This window comes from Venturia canescens, chromosome 7, assembly GCF_019457755.1.
Source record: "Venturia canescens isolate UGA chromosome 7, ASM1945775v1, whole genome shotgun sequence".
Classification (NCBI taxonomy): Eukaryota; Metazoa; Arthropoda; class Insecta; order Hymenoptera; family Ichneumonidae; genus Venturia; species Venturia canescens.
The window spans coordinates 6,328,644-6,356,173 of record NC_057427.1 but is presented as its reverse complement, the minus strand read 5'-3'; the positions used below and the strand labels follow the sequence as shown (position 1 = coordinate 6,356,173).

The following is a 27,530-nucleotide window of genomic DNA, read 5'->3' as shown; positions in this document are numbered from 1 at the left end:
CGACCCTCAATGCTTTCGAATATTTATTCAAACGATTTTTCCTATTCCTAACAACCAATTCGTTATTGTATTTTTAATATCCAAAATTAAAAAAAAAAAAACAACAACAACATTTTGGAGTGCTGCATTGAAACTCCTGAGATTGCTAATTTTTTGAGGACACGATTTTCTAATGTCTCACCTTCTATTCATGCTTCGAAAAGTCGTTGCCAACTCCCGTTGCTTTTCGTTCTAATCGTAACAATGAAAAGCCGAAAGCGGTAAAGTTTTGAACGAAGATAATCAAAGTTTCATTTTGAAACGGGTTCGGGAAATCATCCACGAGACTTTGCATGTAGAAACTCGTTAGAAATAGTTTCCCTGCGTTTCGTTCATTTTCTTCAGATATTGAGAAAGCGTCATTTGGTCTGATCCTATTATCGCAGTCAGGCCTGTACGCAATGAAGACAGTACGATGACGAACCATTCGAGCACAATTTCCTTGTTTTTTTTTTATTGAAAAATAGTGAAATAAAGAAATGTTTTAGAAAATATCGAAACCGATGAACTCTCATTACTATTTTTATACCTCGATGAGCTTTTCCAGTATTTAGACCATTGCTCATAAAAGCACGTACAATGATGATAACTGCGAGGAGCCCGAAGACATGCGTTGAAATCAGTGGTGGGAGTGGAGTAAGTTATAAGTTGGGGAGCGCTTGACATTCTTTTGGCGCACATTTCGACGATGTACGTCTCAAAGACCACACGTTTTGGCTTATCGAAGAAAACACATTTGTCGCAATGATTGAAACTTGAGTGTCGCGAACTTCTGCCCAGATTTTTCGATCTCCAGGTAAGTTGGTTCGTGATTTTCATTTTCACCTGATTCAGGATTTTTCTTCTAGAGCGTGCTCTCGTGGGAGAGAAAATATTAAATACGCTTCGAAACACTCTGCCTCAGCTAGAGTTGTTTTTCAATAAACATTTTCATATCCCACGATAATATTCTTCTTATTTTTATCCATAAAATCGTGGCTCGATGGAAACGAGTATGGGAACACACTCCATCCCCGTTTTTAACCGCTGATTTGAGGAGTTGTTTTTTTATGCTTGATTCAGATTGTTTGGTATTTACAATCGAAGTGTTTACCATGCTGTTTTTTTTGTAAACAAAAATTACCAGACAATTTTGTATAATAAAAATCGTAAAAACGATTATCATGGGAATTCGAATTTCTGAGACCTGCGACTGGCATATTTTATTTGCTTTTGCTTAAAATCGAACTTTTAAAATATACAACAGAAACCGTAAATCAGACGCTTGCTTTATCATTCGCCTCGTTTCGTTTCTTCTTTATGTGATTTTTATGTCTCGTACGCGATCGATAAATTATCCAAATGTTGTTCAACGTGTCGGAGAAGAAACGAATTGGGAGTTTACGATCGGAGTGACTGAATAAAAAAGTACAAATGGAATTGGTGAAGAAATACGAGAAACGATCCAACGGACGCAGTGAGTTGTATCGCATTGGAGAAATTGTGTCAACAGTTTAAACATTGGCATCGGTAGCCTCTACAAGTCTAAATATATCAGCACCTTTATCACGTTTCCGCAATGTTCGCACGCCTCCAGCTTTTCGCACGGGAACATAGAGTTTGAGTGAGAGACATCAAAAACAAGTGGTGTTTCTCATTGAGTATACAAAGTAGAAATAGTACGTTGCGCTCTGAGTGAGAAGAAAACGAAGAGGAGAAAGTGCCAACGAAAGATTCAACAAACCGAAAATTTCTCACTCCTCGGGATTTATTTGTTTTCTCTCGTCGTAAATAGAGCTTCATAAACGTAGACAATGACTTCCTCATTACGTCATTTTCCTTCGAGAAAATACTCAAAGGGATCTACCCTAATTAGATGGGCAAAAAAATACTATTTTCACGAATTTTTTTGATCGGTATAAACTATAAATATGGGTATAAAAAGTGTTGGACCTTAAAAATACGCCCTTAAAATACATAAAAAACATTTTTTTAATATTTATTTTATTCAGTTTGTAGAGAAAAATGTGGGAGAAGACAGGTCCAAAAAAAAGATGGGTTTGCGCCGTTGATAAAATCTCCGAAATGGATGATCGGAGAAAAAAAAATGGTTTTAGATTCAATAGGTAAATGGCTGTAGCGCGTATCATGCGATTTTTTATCTAAAATGACAAAATAGCGGCCATTTTTCAAAAAACTACGAAAAAGCACGTTTTTTTCATCGTTTTTGCAAAAAAAATAGGTCTGTTAAAAATTTCCAAATTCGTATGATATGCGCTATAGCTATAGTCATGAAAAACATGGCGTCACATTTTGGTAAGAATCGGTTGAATAATTTCGGAGATTTTATCAACGCGAGCCGTCGAAAAATGTGATTTTGAAAAAAATCGCTCAAAAGTAGACTTGGACTGTTCAGATCTTTATAAAAATTTAGTACGATACTTTTAAATATGTATAATTTCGAAAAATGCAATAAAAAATATGGATTTTTTGAAAATTCTAATTAAAGTAGACCCCTCAACAAAATTCTCAACAAAAAAAATGAATTCGCAAAATCGCACTCGATGGCTTCGTTTTAAACTGTCTTGAGAAAAGTCCACTGAAATTTCACACTCATCAAGTATTTTTCTTGACGATTTACGATTATTTGCATTATCAATGACCAAGATTTTATTTTTACAGAAATTTCTTTGCAATCTTTCTTTCTTTCTCAATTTACGACAATCATCGAGCAATGAAAGAATTCAAAGTCTCTATTTACTCGACGTTAATACTGCTCCCGTGGGTTTATGGATTGACGAAAAAAGTGACGCTGGGTAAGGGCTATTTGAGCTGTGAATTATGTTGCGCTCGTGGTACTTACGTGCCAATAAAACCGCCAAAATAAACACTTCAGGCGCTCTCTTCGGAGAGAATGATCCGTGTCAGCAGGCGTTTGTACTTTCCGTAAACGCTGTTAATAAATTGAGACGTACCACCAACGATCTTGCCAACGTTCATTTCGTACCGGATTCTCGATCAACAACGAACAGTACTTTCGAGATATCGCAAAGCGGTAAGCAATTGCTCTTGAATAAATAATTTTAAATTCGGTGAAAAAAATCATTCTCGAAGTTCGGAGCGTACAAAAAATCAAGGAAAAAGTACATCGAACGATTACGGAATTCTTATTATCTCATTGTTTATTATTCCTCTTTGCCCCCATGCTCGAGATGCAACAAACGAAAGTGAGCTTATTTTAGCGTGCTCCCTTCTGGGAAAGGGGGTGGTCGGGATTTTCGGACCATCGGAGAGAGTATCGGCTGAACACGTGCAAAGCATGTGCGAAACTGTCGACGTACCAAACATCGTCGCACGCTGGGACATTGAACCAGGAAGAATGCAAGCATTCAATTTTCATCCCGCCTCCAAGGCACTCACGATGGTCAGCCAAAACAAATGGATGCAAGGCTAAGAAACTTTACATTTTTTTTCTATTTTTTTGTATTCGTTATTAAATCATGCAGGCAATTTAATGGGAGTTTTTTCGATCAGGCATTGTACGATTTGATTACGGAATTCGAGTGGAAAAAATACACGATTTTGTACGACAGCTCGGAGAGTCTTGCGCGTACGAATGAGTTGCTTAAAAAATGGGGCCCCGACGGATATCCGGTAACGATACGTCACTTGGGAAAAGGCCCAGTTTACAGGTGTTGAAAAAGTTCATTGAAAAACTAATTATTTTGAAAGTATTTTCCTCTCACGTAGCGAATATTTCACGTTTAATTTTACTTTCGTTGTACAGGGATGTGTTGATCGAAATAAGAAAAACAGAAGTTTTGAACGTCGTAATTGACTGCTCGTCCGAAATACTGGAACAAGTTCTCAGAGAGGCGCTACAAGTTGGTATCTTGTCCCATCGGCATCGAGTCATCGTCAATAATTTGGTGGGTTTATTAGTTGTGACGAGAGCTTTGACAATTTCGAATAAAAGTAATTAACAACAAGTTTTTCACAATCGAGCACGATGAGAAAAAAGTCACAAAAAAGAGGCGAACAAATAAAGGAATTTCGATCAAGAGAATAGTGCGTTTGAAATTATTTTCTCACGTTTAGGATCTCCACACGATTGACCTAGAACCTTATCAATATTCCGGAGTGAATTTCACTGGCTTTCGTCTCGTCGATGTCAACGATCCGCGAGCTCAAAAGACCTATAAAAAGTTTTTATCAAAAATGGGTCTCGAGAAGATGTCTCAACTGCCGGTTCAAGCCGCCCTGATCTTTGACGGGGTGCAATTTTTCGCTCGAGCCTTTAAGCGAGCTCGGAACGTTAAAAATTACGAGAAACCGGTGTTGAGTTGCGATGGCTCAGGCGATTGGGACTTTGGAACTATTTTGAGCAATTCTATGCGCACCGTAAGTCAAACTATTTGTCGAAGGATCGTAACGCTTTCATTTATTTTGATGGTCAATTTCGGACCGTATTTTTAGACCGAAATGAACGGTTTAACGGGCCTGGTGAAATTCGACGGGAATGGATTTCGTAGTGACTTTGTCCTTGATATTGTACAACTGGGTCGCACAGGATTGAAAAAAATCGGGATATACAGCAGTGTGGATGGAGTGGATTGGCATTTGCCTGGGGATGGTTCAGCCGTTCCCGACGTAGATGACCTGCATAACAACACATTGAGAGTTCTCATTTCATTGGTAAACGTCGATCCGTCTCCTTGACCTATAAATGCACGATTAAATTTTTTTTTTCCATTCGAAAAGCGTTGAATCTCAACGCACATACCGGAGAAATTTCTTCCCGATTCGTTCGTTATTTTTGGTATTCAATGCATCGTTATCTACGTTAGCGATTGAAAATATTAAATAAACAATAAAGAAACTTCGCTTGGAACTTGAATATGAAGTTGATTTCGGTAGATTGATCCTTACAACATGCTCAAAGAATCATCGGACCTGCTGACTGGGAACGATCGTTACGAAGGTTTCACAATCGACATTATTCATGAGATCGCAAAAATCTTACGGTTCAATTACACATTCATTGAGAGTGATTCTGATTACGGAAGTCCTGGCAAAGATGGCAAATGGACCGGGATGCTGGGCGCTATAATCGACGGGGTTAGTGTTGACAATTATTTTGATCAAAAGCATACGTTATTGAAGGTTTACGTATCATCATATTTCGCCTTGATTATAATTCAGGAAGCAGATCTCGGAATTTCTGACCTCACGATAACAGCGGAACGGGAAAGTGCGGTGGAATTTACAGTGCCTTTTTTGAACCTTGGTGAATAAAAACGAATAAACCAATTGAAGAAAACCATTCAACCGACAACAGCCTTGTTCCATCAATCGAATAAAAGAAACATTTTTCTCTGACTCCTTTTCAGGCATCAGCATACTGTACAGAAAACCTACAAAAGCAGCTCCGAGTCCGTTCTCATTTCTTTTGCCGTTCACCCCGAAAGTATGGATTCACATATTGGGTGCATATTTATTCGTCTCTCTGTTGATTTGCATCGTAGGCAGAATGTCACCGAGCGAGTGGCAAAATTCCGATCCGTGTGAGCAACAACCTCAGCAATTAGAAAACCAATGGGTGCTGACTAATGCATTTTGGTTCACGATGGGCACCCTTATGCAACAAGGATCTGACGTGGTACCGATGTGGGTCATCTATTAGAGAGCTTCTTCTTCTTTCCTGTTTCCCATTGGTTCGCCTCTTGTTTCCATTTTTTTTGTGCAGAGGCCCATCGACCAGGGGGGTTTGCATATCCTGGGCATTTTTTCGTCTCATCATGGTCTACACGTACACCGCGAGTCTGGCTTCCTTTTTGGTAGTGGAAACCATTGTGAGGCCCATTAAATCTGCTGAGGATCTTGCCAATTTGGATGGCCACATCAAGTATGGGGCGAAAGCAGGTGGCTCAACTTATACGTTTTTCAAGGTAACACCAGTTCAGACGGCAGGGCGTCAACTCGACATCGGGCAACTCGACTGTTTCGAGAAACCAATAATTTATGAAATTATCAGCATTATGAGTAGCATCATCAAGGTTGTTCGATAGCACAACCCGATTGCTGAAATTTTGAAAAAAAAATATGATGTCGCGCAGAAGAATTTAACGAATCGATTTAAAAAAAAAATACTTTTACCTCATAGTTTTTGAGTTATTGCAGGTTAAAGTTCTATGCTTTCTCCATCTAAACACATGGTAATCGTCAAACGAGAAATGTGTATCGAAATAACTCGAGAACGGTTCTTACCATTTTGATTTTTAAAAAACACAGTGGGAGTATCTTCTGAAGAAAAAATTGAAAAAAAAAAACATAATCTACCGTCTAGTTTTTGAGAAAAAATTATTGCAATAAAAATCGTTTCAGTGGGATTTGTCAAATTTGACTTGGAGAATTTCAAGGTTCGCGACGTGGCAACGCTGTCGCGTGGAAATATTAACACGCTTCGTCAAATGAGAACAGTTCCGTGCGAAAAGTACAGTCCACGAAAAATACGAGGACATAAAATGTAGAGGTGCTACACTTGGAGAATTTCAACAATGGAAAGATGCAGTAGAGAGATGACACGAGGTCGAGTTGTTCGATTTAGACACCCTGCCCATCAGACGGGAGTACTGCTCCCATGGAAATTTACCATTATTACCCTTTCAATGTGCTTTGCCAGACTGCCAATTATTCCACTTACGCAAAAATGTTTAAATACATGGAAGATAATGCTGCCGATGTTCTGACTGAGGACAACGATGAAGGGACCGAAAGAGTATACGATAAAAATCAGAATTATGCTTTTCTCATGGAATCCTCGTCGATCCAGTACATCGTACAGAGAGCGTGTAATTTAACCCAAATCGGTGGACTCCTCGACAGCAAGGGCTACGGGATAGCTATGAGAAAAAGTTAGTCTTTGCAGATCCAATCGTATGCCTTGAGACTCCATGGTTTTATTTCTATCATCCAGGTGCAAAATACAGAGACAAATTCAACGCTGCCGTTTTGCAGCTTCAGGAGACTGGAGTTATCGCTCAGTTACAAACTAAATGGTGGGAGGAAAAGCGCGGAGGAGGACAATGCAAAGTAAGGAAATGCCAAGTTATATTGTGAAAATCGAAAAATGAGCGTGACGTCAACGAGAAATTTACTCGCACAATATCTGAGATTCTTATCTCTCTTATCGCGAATAAAGTTAACGTTGATAAGCTTCCGATAACAATAGCGAGAAAATAAAACCCATAATCATAGGATACCGGTGGCACAACATCCGCCGCTGCGGAATTGACGATGGAACATGTGGGCGGAGTCTTCATGATTGTTGTAATCGGTGTGGCAATGGCAGCCGTATGGGTGTTCGTTGAATTCATGTGGCAACTCGGACGATCATCGTACAGAAATAACGTAAGTTAAAACTTGATCAATTCATTGATTCATGTGGGATCGACGCTCCAGTTTAATGGCTAACGTACTTACCGTTGAGCCAAAGGATCGGAAACCTTTTGGATCGAATCCTGGTCCCGTAACCTTTTCACGTGACCAGCTGCACATGTGTCTACGGGAGTTCATGTTTTTTCACTGTAAATGTATTGAAAAGTCGATCGACGTTTAAGTGTATTTATATACACTTGTGATGGGCGGAAAAATCGAATTTTTTTTATTCGATATTCTTCAAGTACAATGTCTGAAGAATATTTTCACGAAATTTCATAAAGATCGAGGCATTAGATTTGTAGCTGTGGGTATTTCAACCCGGTGCACGCGGTCGCTTAATACGTCTTTTTGAAAAATACCTTTGGGGTGGAGACGATTACTAAAAAATTATTTATCCGATCCACACCAAATTTACACTACTTATTTATTAGAATAATAGCTAGAGTCGGGACGAAGGATTTCGTACTTTGTTGGGGAAAAAAATTGTAACAAAAAAACCGAAAATTTAGCACCTCGAAAAATGAATTTTTCGTTAAAACTGTCGCCATTTTTTTAAATCAACATTTTCACAGATCCTTCGTCCAGGTCCAAGCTATTATTATAATAAATAAGTGGTATGAATTTGGTATAGATCGGATTAATAATTTTTTAGTTATCATGTCCATCGCAACTGATGCTCAGAAAAAGGTGCTACTGGAATACAGTTGGAGTTCCACCATGTTGAGAAATTTTTTGATGAAAAAAATTATACAAGTACGTGAACGTATGTACTAACGAATGTCGTTCACAATTTTTCAGTACACATTTATTTTGTTGTCGAAAAAAAATTAAGACAATGACGTTTTTTCGCCCGATGCAAGTGTATACTATGAGACGTTAATTAATCAAAGAATGGCTCTACTCGATCTTTGGGAGATTGCAGAAGCTACAAATCGATGGCGCACTTACTGCTTGTCGCTTGAAACATTTTATGAAATGTGTAAACGAACGGAAGTCGATTGGGGATACAAAATAATCTGAACTTCTCAGGGACTGCCTTCTTGCTAGGCATTTCAAGTCAAATTTCTTAGCCTAACTGATTTCCTTGTTTTCTACTTTGTACAGTTATCCTTCAAGACCGAATTTATGGAAGAAATGAAATTCGTAATGAAATTTGAAGGCAGTGTAAAACCATGCAGAAGACGAAGCCGGAAATACTCTGAAAATAGTGAAAACAAACATGAAATGTGTCACGTCGCTTTACAGCCTTCAAACGATGATTGTAATTGATTAGAAACCAATAAATTCTCACTTTTTTCAGAAGTTACCAAACAATTTTTTTCTCTCCTGGCACCGGCATTGGTATTTTGTCATCAGTCATTCGATCCACTGAGCACTAATATTCAATTTTACTACTTTTTCTACTATCAACTCTTCTCCTTAGTTCCCTTCTCCGATATTCCATTGAACTATTTTGAATTAAGCGCGCGATCGTCGGCGCAGTTAAATTCGCGACGCAAGCGCAAAGCTGCGCCAACACGACGATTCGCGTGGGGTAACGCGGGTCAAAAATAATATGAAAAATAATTGAGAAATGGCAGCGATCTTGGGAATAACGAAGAATAAAAAGTTCAATCGAAGCAATCATTGAACCCGAAACATAAAAACTAATATTGATTCCAAACAAAAAATTTCCCTATAAATGATGTAATTTTTTTTTTGTAAATCTTCAAAGTAAGAAAAAAAACTATAATGCTAGAGTATGATGAAGAGGAAAGGCCAGTAGAGATGGTGGGGGCAAAGAACTCGGCAACTGCAGCTGGTGCACTTCTATAACGACTTGCGTACGGATCGCAGCTTTAAACTTCGAGTCTTGATGCTCGGAAGGGAGATAAAAGTTGACTTTCAGTTTAATTATCAAGTGATTGATATTCTCGATAATAAATAATAAAAAAAAAAAAAAAAACGTTAGTGGAGTGATTCTAACACTCTTTTAAATCGGAAATAGTTGATCTAGGTAAGCCAGGCTTGATCCCCATAAACGTTTGATCTTATCCCCAATAATTAGTGGCCATTTTGCCTGGATTGATTGATGATTGATTCGTTTGTTCAAATGATGAGTGGTGAATATGAGTTACTCCTTTTCATCCTTTGCTCATTTTGTCCCGAGGAATAGCAAGCAAATGAATTAGTTTGTCGAGACTAGACTCATTGTTCAGGTAATAAACTCATTTGGAAAAGCACAATTTTTCAAAAATTTACTTTACATTGCATCAACCGAGCTATTAAAGGAAGTTAATATTTCGTGGAAAAAATATTTGCACATATGGCAGCTAAAGATTGGCAAAAGCTCAACGAAATTTATAAATATTTGCTGCTGGATTCACGATTAGTTGGAGTATTGAAAATTCACGATGGTCCCAAGGCTGAATGAGGGAAGCAAAAGTATGTCACTCTCGAAAAGCACGTTCTCGTCGCGACGCATACCGTCTAAATATATCAGAATCGTTATGAGCTCTGCCTATCGCATATGTCTACGTGGGTTCCTTCCACTCCACCATGTCAACGGAGATTCACTTAATGCAAACAAATCGTTTTAAACAAATAGACGACAGGGGAAAAGAAAAATGTTTGAAATTATTTGAAAATGGAAGTTTGAGCATTTGCCCGGAAATAGAAACTGCCAAATGGCGTTTTCGAAACATAAAACAACTTTACCAGCCTCGCTTATACACCGATGATTCCTATGATTTTTTTCACGAGTTTCGAGCTTGTCTCGCGTGTCAAAGCGGTCTATAAACACGCTGCATTTTCTGGTGCACTGCATTCCAATTATAAAATCTTCCTCGTCGATCGAGCCTTCATGTTTGACTCGCAGATGCTCAGTAGAATTGTTGAGCAGTTGAGTAAATGTTTACATGCACTTTAAGTGCTAAATTTTGGAGCATCGAATGTTTTCTATTCCACGTCAAACTTGAAATCACTTTTTGGGCTATCAATGTTTTGCTGAATGTGCAAGCAACAGTTTCTGCGAAAGATTTCTCTTCGGTGTCAACAAACACGAAATGCTCTTGAAAATAGTCAATAGAATCTGTCACGCTTGACTACTGAACGAAAGAACGTTGGAAGAGTTTTTGACGGGCTTCCCCTGTAGTTTTTCGTTTGTGCATATTAGTCATAGTTTCAAGGATTGAAGCTACTGAAATTGTTTTCCAATGTATTTTTAATGTGGGTTTTCCCTTGGGTTTTGTAATTTGAAATATTTTCTAGGATGATCGTAAGATGCTGAAAAAATGTTATTTCGTCTTTTGTTATTTTGTGATATTTTTGCCACTGGTGCCGGGGTTTTCCAAAAGGATTAAATTGGGTAAGAGCGATATTGTTTTTGAAGATAGTTCGAAATCGAATGGTATTTAACTGATTGGAAATTTTTGTTAGGGAGCCTCTTCGAAGAAGATGATCCCCGTCAACAAGCGTTTTTACTCTCGGTAAATGCGGTCAATACATTGCGGCATACGGACGAGGAATTAGCCAACTTTTACCTCGTCGCAGATACTAATACTGTCGTCAACGATGCCTTCGAAGTTTCCGAACACGGTACGTCGAACTGGAAAATCGAAAACTGTCGCTGCATGTAATCCAACTGCGGGGAAACACTTTATCAAGGATCATTTTTATGCATTCGCAGTTTGTACTCTTCTCGGGAAGGGAGTCGTTGCAATTTTCGGACCTTTCGATAAAAACGCGGCCGAACACGTGCAGAGCATATGTGACACAGTGGACATGCCGAATATCGTTGCACGATTGGATGTCGATCCAGGCAGAATGCAGTATTTTAACTTCTATCCTCACGCCGATGGACTTGCGATGGTTCGAGCTTCGACTATATTTATTTAATGACAAATAATTATACAGAAAACGAAAGAAAATAAGCTCGACGAAAGTGGAAGCTGATGACTAATTTTCATTCTCTGATTTTTATTTTTCTACGATTTTTCTACGAGCCACACTCAAAAACATTTCTTTCATTCGGACGAAGGTTCTTCTGGGATTGGTGACCGAATATGAATGGAAATCGTACACAGTGTTGTACGACAATTACGATGGTCTTGTTCGTTCGAATGAACTGCTCAAAAGATGGAATCCCAAGGGATATCCAGTGACCATTCGACATTTGGGAAGTGGGCCAGATTTCAGGTGGAACGAAAACGAATAAAATTCGAGTTGATTTTTCTTCATTAGAATCCAACTGAAAGAATGAACCGTTTCTGAATATCACTTGTGTCGACAGGGACGTGCTGCTTGAAGTGAAGCATTCGACGGACGTGAACATCGTGTTTGATTGTTCCAACGAAATCCTCAACGACGTTCTCGTACAAGCACAGCAAGTGGGCATTTTGTCCGATCGCCATCAAATCATTGTCAGCAATTTGGTTAGTAGATTTTACAGAATATCAAATGCCATGTTTTATTATATTCAATAAAATCAAATATATTGATGACACGACAAAAGAAATTGTAATGGAGGAATGATGAATCGCAAAATAGTCCAATTGACGAATCTCAAGATCCGAGCTCCACGCTTTTTTCGTTAAGTTTGTTAATTTATGCAGGATCTCCACAATCTCGATCTAGAACCTTATCAATATTCCGGAGTCAATTTCACCGGAATGCGATTGGTGGACATAGAAAATGAGGACTGTGAAGGAACATTCAACGATTATTTATCGGAAATGAAATTGGAAAGTTTGTCACAATTGAGCACAGAGGCTGCCCTCATTTACGACAGCGTACAGTTTTTCGCAAGAGCTTTTAAACGAGCCACGGACGCTTTGGACGGGGACATTAAAAAAATGACATGCGACAATTTGGAAACTTGGGAGTTTGGCGCGAGTTTGAGCAATTATTTGCGCACCGTAAGTAAAAAAAAAGATCTTCTCTTTTGATTGGTTGAAGAATCACCGCAAATTTAGTGATTGGAGATTGATCGTTGATCCATCTGCATAGACGGAGATGCACGGATTGACCGGCTTGCTGAAATTCCAAACAAACGGGCTGAGAAGCGATTTCAAGCTTGACATTTACCAACTGACTCCCGATGGCCCCAAAACTACTGGCATTTACAACAGTTCGACTGGAATCAGTTGGCGAGTCTCTGAAAATGCAGTAGCAGCGGTCGAAGACGATGACATGTCAAACAAGACTTTCAGAATCCTCATTGCCCTGGTAAAAACCACTACGAATCGTGAACAAATAATTCTTAGTAGTGACGATATTGAAATATTATCTTTTCAGAATCCACCGTATAACATGCTGAAGGAATCTTCAGCAATGAAAGTGGGCAATGATCGATACGAGGGTTATGCCATAGAAATAATCCACGAGCTCAGCAAATTGTTGCACTTCAATTACACGTTCATCGAAACTGATCCTGATTATGGCAGCAAGAGAAAAGATGGCACATGGTCTGGAATGTTGGGTGCCATCATTGCGGGTGTAAGTACATTAGCTTTTCTCCATTGCTGTTTCTCAATTTTTTTTTTATTAAAACTATTAAAATCATGGTGAATATTTATGGTACTTAGTTTTGCTAAAAGTGGTCTTGGCATTTTTTTCAACATTATTATCAATAAAAAATGATACCGGGATTCATTTTAGGGAAAGGGAAGGTACAAAACGAAAAAAAAAAATTTTTTAATTGAATGAAATTCTAATGAATGAATGAAAAGTAGATAAAAAATTATATTACGATTAATTTTAATAATGGAGAAGTAAAAATAAACACATTTTGCTTTTATAAACGAAATTTCAAATTCTTAGCTACTGTAATCATTCATTCTATTAGTATTTATTGTTCCAAACCCATACAACCACTTTAACATGTAAAAGTGCTTGGGTGGGTTTGGAACATCTTCCTTATTTCATATTTAGATTTTCCTACCATCCCTTTCGTGATTTTTTCAGATTCAAAAAGAAAACTTTTAATAAAATGTTTCCCTTCCCCTCCCTAAAATTAATCGTAGTATCATTTTTGATCGATGATAATGATTAAAAAATAATTTGCCATGCTTTTTAGCAAAAGTATTGTAAATATTAACCAAAATTATTGGATCATTGAAACTATCGAAACTAGTAGAAACTATTGGATCCTGAAATAAATTTTCAGGAAGCAGATTTGGCCATAACCGATTTGACGATTACTGCGGAGCGAGAAAGTGCCGTCGACTTTACGATGCCATTTTTAAATCTCGGTACGAAGATACTTTTATTTCCATCAATTTGCTCAATGATTCGTCCCACAGATTCTGTACTCATTGGGAATCTTCGTTTTTCCAGGAATAAGTATCCTCTACAAAAAACCAAAAAAAGCACCACCCAATTTGTTCTCTTTTCTGTCGCCGTTCTCCAATCAGGTTTGGCTTTACTTGAGTCTCGCTTACATGTTTTGCTCGCTATTGTTATTCGTAATTGGAAGAATGTGTCCATCCGAATGGGATAATCCCTATCCTTGCATCGAAGAACCAGAACAATTGGAGAATCAATTTACCCTGAAGAATTCATTCTGGTTCACAATTGGAGCCATTATGCAGCAGGGTTCTGAAATCGCACCGATGTGAGTCGTCGATCTTTATTCTAATCGTTCTCCCCATCGAATACTGTAACCACATTATTTATTTTTCGTTGTTTATCCTGAAGTGGAATGTCGACGAGAATTTTCGCCGCTTCTTGGTGGTTTTTCTGTCTCATTATCGTTTCATCTTACACGGCGAATCTCGCGGCTTTTCTTGTCGTCGAAACCCCCGTTAAAACCATCAAATCAGCCGAGGACCTCGCCGACTTGGATGGCGAAATTCAATATGGCGCCAAGAAAGGGGGTTCGACTTTCAATTTCTTCAAGGTCAGTCCTACTCCAAGTTTTGCTGCAGGGATTCCCCTTTTGGTATTTTTTTAAGCATCGATATCTATGCTTCGTCAAAACTCATTTTGAGATTAATGAAAAAAATTTACCCCCAATCGCAGGGCTCCAACTACTCGACTTATGCAAAAATGTATAAATACATGGAGGAGCATGCGGACGAAGTCCTCCCCGACAGCAATGAACTGGGCAAAAATTGGGTGCTCGATCCAGACAAAAAATATGCGTTTCTTTCGGAATCCTCGTCGATTCAGTACATCGAGCAGAGAGAATGCGACCTGACACAAGTCGGTGGACTCTTAGACGCGAAAGGTTACGGTATTGCGATGCGAAAAAGTTCGTAGGTCTTTTGAAAGCCCACTTCCCCGCTTTCAACAGAAGCAATTGATCTGAAGACAATCTGTTTCTGTCTTTGCAGATTACAAGTACAGAAACAGATTTAATACGGCGACGTTGCATCTTCAGGAGACCGGAGCACTTACCCAAATCCAGAAGAAGTGGTGGGAAGAAAAACGCGGAGGTGGTAAATGCAAGGTTGGAATATATTTTCAAATGACATTGGCAATAGAGAGACTCGAAATTCATTGAACGAGAATTTTCGAACGGTCATTAGGAGGAAGGTGGATCGGCTGCTGCTTCGGAATTGACTTTAAACCACGTCGGAGGTGTTTTCCTCGTACTAGGAATCGGTGTTGCCCTCTCCGTGCCATTTTCACTCTGGGAGTTAGTATTCGAAGTCGGTCTTATCGCGTACAAAGAAAAAGTGAGTTTTCCATCATTGTTATCGGTTTTAGTTCTTGAAGGATATTCAATAGTAACTATAATCGTTAATTTTCCTGGCTGGATCTTCGAAGTATTCAATTAAATAATGCTGGACATGTTGATGAGTTTCGACAAACGATTTTTACGAGCCAATTCAAGAATTCCCTCCAAAATTGATATTCGCTTTTTCAGTTATCATTCAAGAAAGAATTCATGGATGAAATGAAATTCGTAATGAAGTGCAAAGGAAGTGTCAAACCCGCGAGACAAAGGAAATCTTCGTCTCATGGTACTGAGGCCAGTACCGAAGGTGGTACGCCACCTTATGGACCAGTACCAACAGTCATAACAACGGCAGCGAAAGACGAATAAAGTTTCGTCCCATCTCAACCTCATGCCGATTGATTTATTCTTTTTGGTCAATAATTATAATCTTATAGCCAAAAGAGTGTCAACAGTATTAACGATAAGTCTTATCTGAAAGATCGTCCTTAAGGTTCGAAAAAAATAGGGGTTTTTTTTAATACCTCGAGTCCAAATTATTGTGGTGAGAAAGCTAGTTGTAAATTTGAATTTTCTTAATAAATTGGTCCACAAATGAGGTTCGATAATGTTCAACTTTCAATTATTCAAAAGAATTATCAGAATCACGAATTTCTTCCGTCACTTGTCAACCTTTTGGTTCTGTTATCAGCGGTTTGGAAATTTAATTGCGATGTTATAAAAAAATTTTGTAGAATTCAATCATAATTCGTTGTACAAAGTGCTGATGAATGGGGGCGGAATTGGAGAAGTATAATACGTTCATTTCCAAAGAATAGTGAATAGTCAAAGTGGTGAATGGCATACGAGATCGATTGGGAACTATGAGTAACTGGATTTCCCAGCGAGTGTGAAAGACACGCAAAAAATTTGGTAGCGATGGCAAGGAATCAAAAAATAACGAGCCAGATAAGTGATTGAGGTTAGTCAAGATGCTTCGTCGATGATTTCTTCGTATTTGAAGAACGATCCGAGCTGAAAAATTGCGAGTAAATCGACGCAATGGAAAAATGGGCCTCTCGCGTTGGAATTTTTTCGGCATCGCGTGTATAGTGGAATATAGAACACATTCGAACGGGAATAAAAAATAAAAATAAAAGAAAAATGTGAAGCGAAGCGTTGACGAGAATGAAAAAAGGTGGCAGTGGTGGAGCAAAGAATAACTCCGGAACGACCAGTCGTGCACTTCGAAAACGTCGCGCTCACGACACACTACCCGCTCCTTAAACGATCGAATGCCTTTCGTTTCTTATCCCAAGTTCAACGAGTGTAATTCTTCAAACATCACTGATCGCTTGATTATTGGTATTTCCGAGTGGTGACGTTTCAGGATAATTGTATCCGAATTGTGCTCGCGAGGAAGGTAAACTTGAAAATTATTTCGTCAACGTGCGTTCATTAACCACAATCATTGATTTTAATCCCTTCGTCATCAGGCCTCCGGTTTATAATAAACAATTTCATCCATAACTTCAGTTAGAGCTGAGAAACAACCGCTATGTTGGACAACAATTAAACTTTCAAGTCATCTAATAAGAGCGCTCGATTGACGCCATCAGTCGGACGCTCGTCAAGAAAGTAACTGGAGTTTCAAAGCTCCATAAAACAAAAATTTCTCCCAGTGTTGCGTCTAGTCGACAATATTCCATATGAAAAAACGGAACGTCACATTGAAAAGCGCGTTAAAGCTGCCACGCTTCGCGGTCTAAATATATCCACATCTTTACGTGCTTCCAGTGTTTAAACTCTTCCATGCTGTCATCCCAAGAGCGAAAGAAATAGAGTCCCAAGTGCGCTGTTCAAACCGACCAGCTCCCTCATAAAGACAAGAAAAGAATAATTACATAAACGAAACTCGAACTAGCCCGTTATCCGCCATTTGTTTCTCGTTTAATCTCGTATTCTCGTTAAAATAAAAAAATTTTATGTATTGTGCGATGGCACACTATTCTCAAAGTACAGCATTTAATATGCCATTCTAGACAGCGATATCTTTCTTATTGTTGATTATACGGTTTAATGGACAGCACTTTTTTTTCAAACTCTACGACAATTTTCTTTACTGATTCATAAATGAAAAATTATGTTTTTTTTTTGCAACAACACATTCCTCGAAGGACCATCACAACAGGGATAAACTTTATTTGGAAATTTATTACAATCGCACGTAAAGCAAGAAAACTCCTTTCAACCGCTCTCATCTTTCGAGAATGAACACTGTTCGGGCTCAGGGCAATTTTTTTTCTCCAGTGCGCCTTCTACAAACTGTAAACGATAACTGAACAACTAATAACTGAGTCCGATGCGATGTTTGTTCAGGAGAAGTATGCGAAATAGCTTCTCGACGGCCCCCACCACTAGGCGGGGGCTCTTCTCAATCGGGGTGGGGTAATCGGGGTCACCTAACGCGAAGTCGATATAACTGGAGCCAAATTTATCCGAATCGGTTCAAAAAGTGGACGAGTATTGATATTGTGTTGAAACTTCCAGTCGAGCAAGCGAGAGATGCGAAAAAAAAATTGGTTCACTCTTTTATGGTTTGTCACATCGGTGACATCAGTACGAGCATTTGTTAAAAACATAAAATTGGGTAAGAAGTTGTCAAATTACGAATATACGAATGTATTTATTTGTATACGTTTTTCTAAGAAATGCGAAATTAAATTTCCAGGATTGTTGTGCGAGAAAAACGATACATTGCGGACTGCATTCTCTGCAGCTGTAAAGCTCCACAATCAATCGAGAGGCAACAACAATTGCTTGGCGCAGCTGTATTTTCATGAGGAATTGTACGATATTGAAGACGACCTGTTTGCCACCCACGACGCAGGTAAAAGAACCGAAAAAAGGCCTCTCAGGCCCAACGAAAAGCGACAGCTCGGAGGAGAATTTTGTTTTCATGTAGGCTTGAACACAAATATGAAAATGACTCGCGCAATGGTATTTCAGCATGCAAACTTTTCGACTCCGGAGTAGCCGCAATCTTCGGGCCGAGTGGAAAAAAATCTGCGCACGTGCAAAACATGTGCGACGGAGCGGATATTCCGAATATCGTTGTGCACCCGGAGCTCGAGCCGATGAGAAATAGAGCTTTTAACTTTTTTCCTCAAACTGAGATACTCGGAAAGGTAATTCAACTTTTTCCCTTACAACAGGAAACTCTTGAAGATTTTCACGAGGTTGAAAATGACAGATAATACGAGAAATCGTAAGGTCTGATTGAAAACTGTAACGTGAGGTAGAACAAACTGATAAAAAGTTTCTCATACGATTGGAAGAGACAAAGTAGTAAAAAGAGAATCAACGCAAATTTGAGAGCCCGTTTGATTGCAGTTGTTCGCAAACGTCATAACAGAATTTCAATGGAAAGCTTTCACAATATTGTACGAAAGTTCTGACAGCCTCGTGGGTATAGATGCACTGTTGAAAAGGGGCAACCCTAAAAGCCACACTGTGGCGATTCGTCACTTGGGTGCAGGAAGAGATTTCAGGTGTGTAGAAAGGCCCAGAGGAACCACCTTTGCCTAGCATTTATTCCCACTCTAATTTTCCATTTCCTTTCCCACAGAAAGGTACTGCTCGATGTGAAAAAAACGAAAGTGGAAAATCTCGTGATCGATTGCTCGTACAATATTCTCGAACTCGTACTCCGACAATGTCAGCAAGTTGGTCTCATGTCTGACGGTCATAGCATCATGGTGACAAATTTGGTAAGAAGAAAAAGGAAAATATTCGTCGAGAGCTGATGTCATTGGTAACTTTTCGATTTTTCTGTGCACTTTGTTTCGGTAGGACTTGCATACGATTGATTTGGAACCGTATCAATATTCGGGTGTGAATTTGACGGGGTTTCGTCTGATTGACCTTGAATATGCGGCCCCGGGATTGAATTTCGAACGATTTTTATACGATGTGAGAGTCAACGACATTGGCCAACTGCGGGTTCCATCTGCTCTTATGTACGACGCAGTGATTCTTTTCTCAACAGCATTGCAGCGAGCTCTGAAATTCCGTAACGGTGAAGCCCAAAAACTAAAGTGCAATGGTTCGGATTATTGGGATTTTGGTACTGTTTTGAACAACTACATTCGCACCGTGAGTTACAGATTCGAGGAGATGCTGTTTCGACGGAAAAATAATGGACGAAAGGTCAATCATTGGTAAGGTCATGTGTTCACTGTTGTCGTTGATCCTGGCTCTTCTTTTTAGACTGAAATAAGAGGAGTGACCGGAGTCGTTAAACTCAGTCACAACGGATTACGCGAAGATTTCAAGCTCGATGTCGTTAATTTGCAACGTGACGGTTTACAAACAATGGCGTATTTCAATAGCACGCAGCAGTTCATTGATTGGGAGCCAAATGAAAGGTTGAAAGCCCTCGCCGAAAAGGATGATTTGCATAATAAAACTTTCAGAGTTCTCATCGCACTGGTACGCAAAATACTTGAAAATCGAACCATCGGCTAAAACCAATGGCGTATATTGTGTTGAAAAATTGATGTTTTACTGTCGTCTAATTTATTTAGGTTGACCCGTACAACATGCTTACTAAATCAGCACTCCCACAATCTGGCAACGACCGTTACGAAGGATTCGCCATTGACATTATTCACGAGATCAGCAAAATTTTGAATTTCAATTATACTTTCATCGAATGCCAAGACTATGGAGACGTCGATAATGTCACTAAAAGAGCGACTGGCATGATCGGTAAACTTGTGAGGGGGGTGAGTTTAATATCGAGAGACGCCAGAATTTATTTACTTTTTTTAGCTATGAAAAATGAACGAGTGCATGGAACGTTGTGATTTTGTTGCGAATTGGATTTTCTAGCATATTTTATACATCATTTGACCGCTGCTGCTACCACCGGTAGCTCGGTAAAATACGAAGGCAACGTTTCCCGTCGATAAGCAAGAATTCTATTGGTCCCGACTCTTTTGTTGATACTCCGTTGATAACGCTACCGACTAGCCGGAAAAAGTGATCACTATTTTCGAAGAAGCACGAGCATCGAGCCGTCAAATAACTGAAATTATTGAGCCCGCAAATTGTTTTGCTTTTGCAGGAAGCGGATTTGGCGATAACGGATTTTACCATTACATCGAAGCGCGAAAATTTGGTCGATTTTACGATGCCTTTCATGAATTTAGGTTCGAAAATACCTAATTATTTATGTTTTATCGAATGTTTAAATTAACCTGATTAACAATTGTTTGTGCTTTACGATATCGTTAATTTTGCAGGTATCAGTATACTTTATAGAAAGCCAACAAAAGCAGCACCGAGCCTCTTCTCGTTTCTCTCGCCCTTCTCGAACAACGTGTGGCTCTACTTGATGGTCGCATACGTAGTTTGCTCCTTTCTGCTGTTCATCATCGGCCGTATGAGCCCAAAAGAATGGACGAATCCTTACCCCTGCATCGGAGAGCCTGAGCAGCTCTACAACCAGTTTACGCTCAAAAACTCTTTTTGGTTCATGGCCGGAGCATTGATGCAGCAAGGATCTGAAATTGCGCCAATGTAAGTTCTCGTTGATCTCGTGTAATCGCGGGAAAACTCAGATCCTTTTAATATCTTAGCTTCTCTCCGCAACATTCGTTCTAATATCTCTTCACTTATTCGTGTCAATTAAAAAACAGTGGCATATCAACAAGAACTTTGGCTTCGTCTTGGTGGTTTTTCACCCTCTTAATTATTTCTTCGTACACGGCTAATCTCGCCGCGTTTCTCGTGGTCGAAACAAACGTGAAAATCATCAGGTCGGCCCAGGATCTGGCCAACATGAACGGAGCGATCAAATATGGTGCTAAAAAAAATGGCGCCACGTGGGAATTCTTCTCGGTAAATATAAAAAAACGGACAATTCGTCGATGAATATTCGTATTGGAACGCGTTACAAATCGTTACTTTAAGCACTCTTTATCATTTTTTCTATTCTCAAAATTCAACAAAATGAAAAATTGCTGGAATGTAATGAGCAGTTTGAAAGTTTTTACTCTGACAGATTCAAACACCTTTATAGCATCCATTTGCGTACAACGAAATACACACGCTGCGATGATACATTAATAAATTATTTTTTGCAATACCAGAATAACGATTCTCCGATGTATGCGAAAATGCATGAGTACATGCAGAACAATCCAGACGTGATGACCTCTTCGAACAATGAGGGTGTTAGTAGGGCGTTGGATAATAATCAAAATTATGCTTTTTTAATGGAATCTTCGTCGATCGAGTATATCACGCAGAGAAAATGTAATTTAACTCAAATTGGTGACTTATTGGATAACAAGGGTTATGGAATCGCGATGCCCAAAAGTAAGTCCATTTTTATTATAGAATTATTTCATAATCCTGGAGTGAAAAAGTGTGGAAGATGAGATTCAAGAAAAGCATTGAGTCATGGTGATAAACGATACGTCGAAATTTCTATTTCTTCAGATGCAGAGTACAGAAAAAAGTTCAGTGATGCTGTGCTGCATTTGTCAGAGAAGGGAGTCCTTCGCAAACTCAAAACAAAGTGGTGGGAGCAGAAAAATAATGGTGGAGCTTGTGACGTGAGTTTGGAGCTTTCATACATTGAGTTGATTGACAGTGTTTTTCGTTTTTTCCTCATGAAAAATGACTTTTTCAAGGGTGATCAATCAGCCTCCGCCTCTAAACTGACTCTGGATCACGTAGGTGGGGTTTTCCTCGTTCTTGGACTCGGGGTAGCTTTTTCCATGATCTTTGCACTTTGGGAATTTGCCTGGCATATTTGTTGCACTTCTTATAAGGAAAATGTGAGTACAAAAGAGACCTTCGACACCTGCGGGTGGATTTTCATCGCCTGGAAGTTCGTGGCTGGATTTCACGAGGAAATTTCTCTTTCCTAGTTGTCATTCAAGGACGTACTGATAGAGGAGTCGAGGTCGATAATCAAGGCAAAATCGAGCGTCAAGTCAGCGAGGAGACGAACACAATCATTGGAAATAATGGATTCGAGCACGAGAGCGAGTACACCAGCCTTCGGATTTGGTCCAACAGTCGTGATGACGCCATCGGACGACGAATGATTTTTCGATCAGTGATCGTTTTTTTTTCATTTTTATATTCAATGACAAGGATGAAAAACGCCTTCATAGCTAAGCAACAGTCGAGCTGTGAATAGCAATGAATCTTGGATGTTAGTAAATATTTCTTCAGTGCAGATATGGATTGAAGGCTTTTTTTATGTGCTTTTGTACTTTTTCACTTCGAAAGCTCCGCCAGAATGCTCAGTCGGTCTTAATCGACTCGGTAGTGGGTGACATCCGATGAAAAGAGCAGTCGGCTTTTGTAGTCTTGAAGCAAGTCATCCCCGCTAGAGAAAAAAGGCAAAAAACATCAGCTGAAAAGTCAAACGTATGGTTTGCTCTCCAGAGAGAGATTCACAAAGAAACTCTGCGCCGACGTAGTCGTAAAACAGTATTAAAAGCCCATTAAACAGCACGATATGACGTATAACTTTTGCCCTCGCTTGTGCGAATTATTCTCGTCCTTTTGTGCTTCTGTATACACGGTGTCCTCAGATTCAAATTTCTATTCAAGGGGATAATCGATATTTCAAAACTCTGCAAAAAAAACGTTTGAAAAATTTATAATTTACGTGAATAAAAAACTGAAAATTCCGTTCAAATCATTAATATTTCAATAGATTATTTTAATCCAATTAACAGACAAACTTATAATGTTAGCTGTGTCTTGAGACCAATCTTCGTGGCTCCATAAGTCGACGATTATAGTCAATGACTGTCACACACTGTACAATTTATGAGTTCTCATCACTTCTGATAAATCATTCGATCAAATTTATTTGAAAAATGATAAAAATTATTAACGTCCAACTTTCCACAAAGCGGTCTGGTTATGGGTCAATTTAACTATTGCGATCGGTGACGAGATGCCCCCCGTCAGTGTTTTTAAAGTACCCAATAACTTGGGTCGTTGAGTCGTACGCCAGTGTTTTATACCTTCGGTGGGCATTGATTACTTTTACTCTTGCTAATCTTCGAAACTCATAATCAATCTTGAAAAGAGATCTATGTTGAGAAACGTTGGATTGTTTTTTTAATTTTTCATCAGTTCGTCGTGAACAACGATAAAGGGAGGAAAAATGTGTGCACTGATGTGGGGGAAGAGGTAGGACAGAAGTATCAAGTTCAAAGCCAACGATGCAGCCTCGTTTATGAGTGAAGCAGTTGGAATAATTTACCGACTCTAGAATACGTAATCAGTGATAATGTTAGTTGGAGGAGTTAATGAAACAAGTAATCGAAATATAGAGCGGGCTGGTAGCGTTATCGCTGGTTATTAAAAGAAAGTTGTTGAGAAAATGATGGAAAAATTATAACTGGTCGGTAGGTGCAGTGAAATTATGGCGGGTGCAACATTGTAGGAATATAAATATTTGAATGGGATCTCGGAGCCGAGCAGGAATCGTCGCAAGGTGACAGGAAAATGGACGCTGCTCGAATCGTGCGGGGAAAAAGCTACGAAGGGGCCGCCAGATCGGCAAGTGCGCAGCTTCGCGAGTAACATGCAAAAGAGCTATAGACGGTTTGGCTGCTGGCGATAGCAATCCGTTACGTCGAAACTGTCCTTGTACCCTGTCGAAGGTGCGAGAGCATCGGACAGTTGGACACGGCGATATACAGGGGGTGCGAAAAACCGTGGTTACATTTTGCTAAGGAAATTGACTGTCCAATTCTAAGGAAAATAGTCTCGGAGATAAATCGCTCGTTGTGTCCCCGAGCATGCATCGGAGACGAAAAGAGCCGAAACTTCCCATCACCGAAATCCCGCGATTGAATAATCGCTCCATTCCCGAGGGAGAACTCCGGGTTACCCTGTGTATAAAGGCTGTAGACAGCGTCATCTCCTTGTTCCTAGGCCTCCTTGAAATGTGCTCAGCTAGTCTCGATTCGCTTCGAGGAAACGGCTCGATAAAATTCTCTATCTTTCTCGTCTGACAAAAAGTAACTAAAACGAAATCGCTTGGAGCTTCGCATTGGCAAGAGCAGTAGCGCAGGATCGTATAAAATAAAGCGTCCAATGGAATAAACGTGGACATCACGTGAACACCAGCATCGAGAAGCTATGAAAAATGCTCAATAGGAGAAACGCTCTCCGGGATAAGCTAAATCGTCGTGAATGATTTTTCCGTCGGAGACGTCGGTATGGTAATCGCTATTCTCTTTTCTGGATATAATATGCCCTGCTACGTTAGGAATTTAATCCGAGAACCAGCGGCACCTTGCTCGGCTGTATCTTCTTTTGCCACGGGCATGCAAGCGTCTTCTCGTTTCCCTACCGTTCAGTACACACTGAGAAAGCCGAATGTGCAATCACGTGAAACCCTGTTTTTTGTTGATTCAAATAATTGTGCTAGTTCGGGGACAGAGTATGGTGCTCAATCGCAAGCGAATACAAGTTGTTGCATCGAGTACAGTAATCGTTCGCCTCCTCCCATATCCTAATGCTAATGTTTTCTACCTCCATTCCACGATAAGATACCAGACTCAAAGGCATTCTATTATTTATCCGCTAACATTATGGCCACTTAAAATGCCTTTTTCACCAAGATATACGCATTTAGTGCACATTGTATACGGGGTGTCGGAAACATGGCGCTGGAGATTCAAGCTTTTCGATGGAATCACGAGTTTTGGGAAAAAAGTCTTGGACCATTTCTCATTTCTCTCCCTCCTTCAGATGTCGACATTTTGGTGTCATCCAATCTCGTGGCCTGTTTTCTCCTCCACCAATATCACTGGGACGTGATCCCTCTTGCGATGGCATCGCTCGAGCTTGGTCCAACAATTTTGAGGTAAAAATCGTTGCAGGAAAAAGCAATTGCAGACCTGGCTCTTCGAGGATTGACGATCCTAGGAATGCCAGTTAATTAATGTAATAGCACGCAAAATTTATTCGACGCTCAAATGGAAATCTACCTCACGTATGAGGTTGACATTTTTTAATGTGCAAGCGTTTACGGGTATGCTCACAAAGTGTGTGCCTTTTAGTAAGAGCAAGATCGCGTGCTCTTAGGTGCTCCATGCCCGCCGGATAAATCGAGTGTATAAACGCATATACGATCTACAAATTCTGATGCGTGCACGATGTCATGAATCTTTCAAAACGTTTCTCTGCTCAGTGCATATCTATAGCTTTAAAACACACATTTATACCCACGCAGAGGTTATTACGTATGTATATATGCGTTGATGCTTATTTGTGTGTTTTCTCTGTGCCCACGTTCCAGTGTATAATGAGCTCTGAATATAGATCGCAGATACGTCATTAGGCATCAACGAAAGCTCATAAATGGTATAACGATGAGAAATAATTAGTCGGTGCATGGTACAAGTTGTATTCGTAAATGATCATGAAAAAGAAAAAAAAACATCAAGATATAAAAACTATTTGATAATGAATCTGCATGATACGATAAATAAATGTACGAATGAAAATAAAATAGCAACAACGAAATTGCGAAAAAACCAAAGTGGACACGCATGAATATGCATAATCGACATCTAAATTCAAAGTGTCACAATTATTACATTATTTCGAAGCGAAATTGCTCACTAGTACCAACCGGAGGGTGATAACGTTTGATGAAGATCACGTTGAGTTTCCCCAGCTACCGGTTCATGAATATTCCTTTAATGTGTGCCCCTCATAAGTCCTGAGTCATCGCGTAGGCTCAGATCCTGCGTAATACGAATACCTTTTGCTTGCTGATTGAGAAATTACGAGCAGATTTTGTCGGACTTTCATGACAAACCGTAAATATGTCAACGTTTCAATAAATAAATAAAAACACCCATAAAATGTATTTTCAACGACGCGTGGATAAAAGTTTGTTACAAATACTTAAGAAAAGTGAAAAAAATAATATTTTTCAATGAATTCTCACGTAACTCTGCTTAAATGCTTATTTGAATCCGAGTTTATCGGCAAAGCAAACGTTTCCTGGTGACCGTTCTGGTTTTTCTATACTTTTCTTAAGGCAACTCAATAGCCACTGAATCCCTCAATCCAAAATCATTACCATTGGACACGAATCTCACCGAACTTTAAAAATTATTCGTTTTTTAATCCACCTCGCTATGGAACCTTTGAAACATGGGAAAGGGAGAAATTAGAGACACTGAAAAGCTGCAACATCATTTTTCCACAATTCAATTTCTCCAAGTGGCGATGATAAATGCGGAGGAAAGATCGACCGTAGAGTTGTCAGACGGGGGCTATGAAGTATAGGGCGCAATTACGTGATTCCCTTAACTCGCCAGGCACACGATAACGGTAAAGCTTTTGCTTACGATTAATACGCGTAATTGGAGATAAGTATGCCTCGTAAAATTTCCTCTTGTACGTCGAGGGATCTCAGCTACGAACGAAGCATCGTTCAATTTGTTCCTTACTTACGGCCTATAGGACGTTCCTTGTCAGTCCATTCGCCACTGTTTCTCGTTACCCTTTTGCATTCCCCTCCCTCTGGAAGAGAGTTCTCGTGCAATTGGGGGCAATGATTAACGAGCAGCTTTTCAATTGATTCGATTTTCACGTTCCATAATAATTCAACGACAATGCAAATTGCTCATTTCGCTTTCAATTCGTGTATCAACAAACTTTCGCTTTATGTACTTCTCACCGAATTTTATGAGTATGAATAATACCTGAAAAAATAAGAAATCTGCAGTCAGTCAAAAGTCGGTAACCGATAGCCTTGCGTCAAATGGCCCATGTATATATAAATCCACATATACGAAGATCTATTCGATACTGTAAATAGATAATGTATTATTAAGGTATTTCTAGTTGCGCATGGTTACTGCTGGTTTTATATTTGATGAAGGTGGGACACAGCGGAAGTTGTGCATCTCCGCTGCTGTGACTCGTCTGTGTTCAAAAATAAAATAGCAGAATCTTAAAATAAATGTATAAATAGAGAACGCATTTTCTCGGGTTACGATGCCGGAATGCCAATGAATAATATAATCGATCTAATTTGTCAGTTCGAATGTTGGTTTTTAGTTAATCCAGAGATCATTAGTGACTGGAGTTACGTTATTTTCATCCCCGTAAAATACTTCACCCCCGCAGCGGGTTTTTGCCTTCCTTCGATCTTTACTCGTACCTTCGTCTAAGGTTTTCTTAACCATGTGTGGTGACCAAACACGCACACACTTGAGATCCAAACCTTGCCAATTTATTTCCCCTCAGGCAAGGTCAACTCTGCGAGATCGTTTCTTAGCTTGCGCGAAGTAGAATTTAATTACACTCTCGTCTGGGTTCGTACGTTTCGATAAAAATCCGAAGCCAATGTTCAATTAATGCGTGG

At 39.4% G+C, this 27,530-nt stretch overlaps 2 protein-coding genes across 5 annotated transcripts; both read left to right on the top strand.

Moving 5' to 3' along the window:
- The first annotated feature begins 722 nt into the window (after positions 1-722).
- Positions 723-8,760, top strand: LOC122413241 (glutamate receptor ionotropic, kainate 3-like). Of its 4 annotated transcripts, XM_043423447.1 has the most exons (17): positions 731-835; positions 1,405-1,495; positions 2,701-2,834; positions 2,915-3,073; positions 3,261-3,442; positions 3,553-3,710; positions 3,806-3,947; positions 4,117-4,419; positions 4,495-4,713; positions 4,936-5,136; positions 5,221-5,305; positions 5,409-5,685; positions 5,765-5,966; positions 6,701-6,932; positions 6,995-7,110; positions 7,276-7,428; positions 8,563-8,760. In XM_043423447.1, exons 3-17 carry the CDS (start codon positions 2,753-2,755, stop codon positions 8,725-8,727), a joined length of 2,676 nt encoding a protein of 891 aa, XP_043279382.1. In that variant the 5' UTR covers positions 731-835; positions 1,405-1,495; positions 2,701-2,752; the 3' UTR covers positions 8,728-8,760. The 4 variants fall into 4 exon arrangements, with proteins under 4 accessions (XP_043279383.1, XP_043279382.1, XP_043279384.1 ...); XM_043423448.1 differs by lacking the exon at positions 1,405-1,495 and having other exon boundaries at positions 723-835; XM_043423449.1 differs by lacking the exon at positions 8,563-8,760 and having other exon boundaries at positions 7,036-7,110; positions 7,276-7,416.
- A 517-nt stretch (positions 8,761-9,277) lies between these two features.
- On the top strand, positions 9,278-22,350 carry LOC122413166 (uncharacterized). Its single transcript, XM_043423333.1, has 32 exons — positions 9,278-9,454; positions 10,708-10,804; positions 10,876-11,034; positions 11,126-11,307; positions 11,477-11,634; positions 11,729-11,870; positions 12,051-12,353; positions 12,445-12,663; positions 12,733-12,933; positions 13,604-13,688; positions 13,774-14,050; positions 14,134-14,335; positions 14,458-14,689; positions 14,772-14,887; positions 14,967-15,116; positions 15,308-15,485; positions 16,474-16,520; positions 17,648-17,747; positions 17,829-17,987; positions 18,107-18,285; positions 18,491-18,648; positions 18,726-18,867; positions 18,950-19,252; positions 19,367-19,588; positions 19,684-19,884; positions 20,226-20,310; positions 20,404-20,680; positions 20,800-21,001; positions 21,253-21,481; positions 21,605-21,720; positions 21,799-21,945; positions 22,039-22,350. Exons 2-32 carry the CDS (start codon positions 10,720-10,722, stop codon positions 22,216-22,218), a joined length of 5,436 nt encoding a protein of 1,811 aa, XP_043279268.1. The 5' UTR covers positions 9,278-9,454; positions 10,708-10,719; the 3' UTR covers positions 22,219-22,350.
- Positions 22,351-27,530: the final 5,180 nt, after the last annotated feature.

Excerpts from the sequence above, each read along its gene's own strand:
- LOC122413241 (XM_043423448.1), top strand. The coding sequence starts at position 2,753 with ATGAAAGAATTCAAAGTCTCTATTTACTCGACGTTAATACTGCTCCCG. Across the intron at positions 5,137-5,220 it reads TGGGCGCTATAATCGACGGG|GAAGCAGATCTCGGAATTTC; the intron begins GTTAGTGTTGAC and ends ATTATAATTCAG. Across the intron at positions 5,306-5,408 it reads AGTGCCTTTTTTGAACCTTG|GCATCAGCATACTGTACAGA; the intron begins GTGAATAAAAAC and ends ACTCCTTTTCAG.
- LOC122413166 (XM_043423333.1), top strand. The coding sequence starts at position 10,720 with ATGCTGAAAAAATGTTATTTCGTCTTTTGTTATTTTGTGATATTTTTG. Across the intron at positions 12,934-13,603 it reads TGGGTGCCATCATTGCGGGT|GAAGCAGATTTGGCCATAAC; the intron begins GTAAGTACATTA and ends ATAAATTTTCAG. Across the intron at positions 17,988-18,106 it reads GTTTGCCACCCACGACGCAG|CATGCAAACTTTTCGACTCC; the intron begins GTAAAAGAACCG and ends ATGGTATTTCAG.